This window comes from Marmota marmota, unplaced genomic scaffold (genome assembly GCF_001458135.2).
Source record: "Marmota marmota marmota unplaced genomic scaffold, marMar, whole genome shotgun sequence".
Taxonomy (NCBI): Eukaryota; Metazoa; Chordata; class Mammalia; order Rodentia; family Sciuridae; genus Marmota; species Marmota marmota.
Genome location: NW_026000051.1, coordinates 6,264,536 through 6,268,549, shown reverse-complemented (window position 1 = coordinate 6,268,549; position 4,014 = coordinate 6,264,536). Strand labels below are relative to the sequence as shown.

Sequence of the window (4,014 nt, the reverse complement as noted above, 5' to 3'; positions counted from 1 at the left end):
GAGGGAAATGTAGGCCTGGGGCTGTAGCTCAGCATGGGTGAAAAACTGGGTTCTATCCTCAACATCACATAAAAAATAAATAAATAAATAAAGGTATTGTGTCCATCTACAACTAAAAATTTAAAAAGAGAGAATGAAATGTAGGCCTGGGGTTGTAGCACAGCATGGGTGAAAAGCTGGGTTCTATCCTCAACATCACATAAAAATAAAGATACTGTGTCCATCAACAACTGAAAAAATTATACATGGTATGGGGGATATAGGTTGTACCTCAGTGGTAGAGTGCTTGCCTAGCACATGTCTCCCACTGGGTTTGATCCTTAGCACCACATTAAAGAAAATAATAAACAAATAAAATAAAAGTATATAAAAAATGTAGTCACTGCTAATATTAATATTTTTTTAATATTTATTTTTAGTTGTAGTTGGATATAATACCTTTATTTTATTTATTTATTTTTATGTGGTGCTGAGGATCGAACCCAGGACCATGCACTTGCTAGGCAAGTGCTCTATCACTGAGCCACAACCCCAGCCCTAATATTAATATTCTTGATGTTAGCAAAATACAAATGCTTATAATACTTTTTTTGTGTCAGGTGCTGAGGATTAAACAACAGGGCCTTGTGCACATGAGGCAAGTATGCTACCAACTGAGCTATATCCCCAGTCCTATAATACTTTTATAATAATTTTAGAGAGAAGTTACACAGAAAGTTGAAGAAATTCATTTCCTAAAGTCTACTATAGAGAATTTCTATTTTAACAAATCAAAGATGACATAATAGGGCCTCTATTCAGGAGCCAATGTCATGCAGATGTAAGATTTATTATAATCTCATCATTCGGAAAAAAGTTGAAAAAGCAAAAAGGAAATAGCTTTATTATAAGTAGTCAAAATAGGATTTTATTTATGGAGCAGGCCTAATCAGGGCCAATTTAGATACATCATTTCTGCTCCTTCACATAGTCATATTTAAGGCAGACCAAGTCCTGTTGGTATCCATAAGAACTGTATTATATGGGCTGGGGATGTGGCTCAAGCGGTAGTGCGCTCGCCTGGCATGCGTGCGGCCCGGGTTGGGTTTGATCCTCAGCACCACATACAAATAAAGATGTTGTGTCCCCCGAAAACTAAAAAATAAATTTAAAAAAAAAAAAGAACTGTATTATAGTCAGGTGCCATGGTTCACACTAGTAATCCCAGCAACTCAGAAGGCTGAGGCAGGAGGATCGCAAATCCCAGGCCAGCCTGGACAACTTAGACCCTGTTTCAAAATAAAAAATACAAAGGACTAGGGATGTACCTCAATGGTAGAGTACCCTTGGGTTCAATCCCCAGTTCCAAAAAACATTTTAAAAGACTATATTGTTCACAATGTATTCTAGGTAATACAGTTCCAACTACATTGCACTCATGGCAGGCAATGAATGACCTGTTCAACTTTATATATATAAAATATATATATATATTATATTATATATATAAAATTCTATATATACATGTAAGGTTTCCAACTAGGTTAATACTGACAGTACAGCCTAAGGGTGAGGTGTGCCCTTCCTGTCATTACTTTGAAACAAACTCCCAGCAGATGGGGGAAAAAAAATGAACTCAAATCTTTTTCATTTCATTCTATCAATAATTTTCTGTGAAAGCATGTACCAACAATTTTATTTTTCTGAACCTTTGCTAGCCTCATTACCATGAATGAAATGATAAAATTTCAATAATATGTGACAAGAACAAAAAGAATAAATAGAACGAAATGGGGGAAAACATCTCCTATCAATCATAATTAGTACAAGTAGCCCCTATTTGTATTTTATATCTTCTACTGCCACCAAAAAGTTCTGTCATTGCACAGAACAATTAACAGAGCATTTTATTCAATTTTAAAATGTAATTTTAAAACACCTCATGAGTAATTTTGATCAATGCTTTTATTTTCCAGAACAGTAAGTCAATAATTATTAATACCACAGAGACTGAGGCAATTTAACCACAAATTGGGTTTTTCTGTTTTATTGAGGATTTTTGTTAGATTTTTTTTTTATTTAGGATTTTTTTCCCGTTTTTCTTTTTAAAGTAGTAACACAAATGAATCATGGACAACATAAAAATTTTAAAATTCTTTATGAAAATTTCACCTGTCCATGTATGTCTCCGCACACTGTTACTGGTGTTGATACTGGCTGAACATTTGACTCCTCCAAGAGAAGGTCACAAACATAGTCACATAGCCGCTGAAAGAAGAAAAATAAAATGCAAACATTTACTACAATATTAAAATCAAGGGCCAAGTACAAAAAATACAAGGACTAATATTTAAAAAGACTAAGTATAATTTTTGAAAGGAAACTACCCTATGATGATTCTGGGGTTAGATTTCTGTCAGCTTGGGCTGGGGATGTGGCTCAAGCAGTAGCGCGCTCGCCTGGCATGCGTGCGGCCCGGATTCGATCCTCAGCACCACATACAAGCAAAGATGTTGTGTCCGCCGAAAACTAGAAAATAAATATTAAAAAGTTCTCTCTCTCTCTCTCTCTCTCTCTCTCTCTCTCTCTCTCTAACTCTTAAAAAAAAAAAAAAAAAGATTTCTGTCAGCTTTCAAACAGAGTTCATAATACGAAAGAATGACACAATTACTATCCCCTAATGCAAACCCCCTGGCTACATAATGGGTTCTAGGAGACATAACTTTACAAGGAACAATAAAATGATGCTTTCACCAAATTAAAAGAATAAATCCAAGAATATGCAATGTTAACAGTAAAAGGTTTTATCTGCTAAATTTAAAAGTAAACCATGTACTTACCATGACCCAGGAACTACACTCTTGACGATAAAAACTTTACATATCAAATAAAAAGTTGTGGTATATCCCATCATGGAATAGTACCTAACAATAAAAAGAAATGAACTATTGCCACACAACAATCTGGATTAATTTTGAAGTATATATATATACCAAGTGAAAAAAGCCTATCTCAGACATATTATATGATGCCATTTATGTAATGTTCTTAAAATGAGAAAATTCATAGAAATGGAGAACAGATTAGGGGTTGCCAGAAACCAAGAGTTGCTGACAGCAGGAAACAAATGGGTGTGGTTATAAAAGGACAACAAAAAGAATTCTAATGATGGAACTATTATGTATCTGGAATATAATAAAAATGGATATATAAACCTACAAATATAATAAAATTATAGAGAATATATACACACACAAGCAAAACTACAGAAATATGAACAAGATCAAGTATGTATCAATGTCAATATCCAGGTTGTGGTACTGTATTACAATTCTTTGTAATGTGACTCTGTGGGAAACTGGGTAAATGATACATAGAATTTCTCATTATTTCTTACAACTGCATGTGAATCCGTAATTATTTCAACATAAAAAGATTACAATTAAGTAATTATAAAATGGAAATCTCAAATTGAAGAGTCACATCACTTAAAAAAAACCACAACTCTAAAATGTTTGCATTTCAAAAATATTTGTCCTGTGGTTTGGGATATAACTCAGTGGTAGAGCACTTGCCTAGCACACACAAGGCCCTGAGTAAGGTCACAGGGTTGGGAAGGATATATATTTGTCTTCTGTTTCACACTCAAACCAAAGAAATGTGGTTTCAGAGAAAACATATTCTCACAATAGCATTCTAGAGAGAGAAGTATATCCTCAGCTACATGTACAGAAGTGGACATACAGAAAGTGGACAGGAATCTTCCATATAAAATCAGTTTGGATGGAACTACTAGTCTACTGCCAGAGGCTTACTGGATGTTACAATATGTCTGCCAAGAAAGGAAGAATTAATCTAATAAGCAAAAATATATTATTTAGGGGCTGGGGATGTGGCTCAAGCGGTAGCGCGCTCGCTTACATGCGTGCGGCCCGGGTTCAATCCTCAGCACCACATACAAACAAAGATGTTGTGTCCGCCGAAAACTAAAAAATAAATATTAAAATTCTCTTAAAAAAAAAAAATTAAAGTTGA

The 4,014-nt window shown here is 34.4% G+C and overlaps 1 protein-coding gene across 2 annotated transcripts in view; it reads right to left on the bottom strand.

The window, feature by feature from the left end:
• Positions 1-4,014, bottom strand: part of Ppp6c (protein phosphatase 6 catalytic subunit) — a 33,849-nt gene that overhangs the window by 16,348 nt on the left and 13,487 nt on the right. Inside the window, exons 1-2 of one of the 2 annotated variants that reach the window (XM_015497593.2) lie at positions 2,367-2,429; positions 2,152-2,247 (exon numbers count right to left, since the gene is read on the bottom strand). Coding sequence is in view for 1 of the 2 variants with exons in the window: in XM_015497592.2 (XP_015353078.1) it covers positions 2,152-2,247 (96 nt within the window). In the remaining variant the exon portion in view is untranslated. Of the gene's footprint in view, positions 1-2,151; positions 2,248-2,366; positions 2,430-4,014 lie in introns of those variants that run through there. The other variant, XM_015497592.2, reaches the window with a different exon arrangement.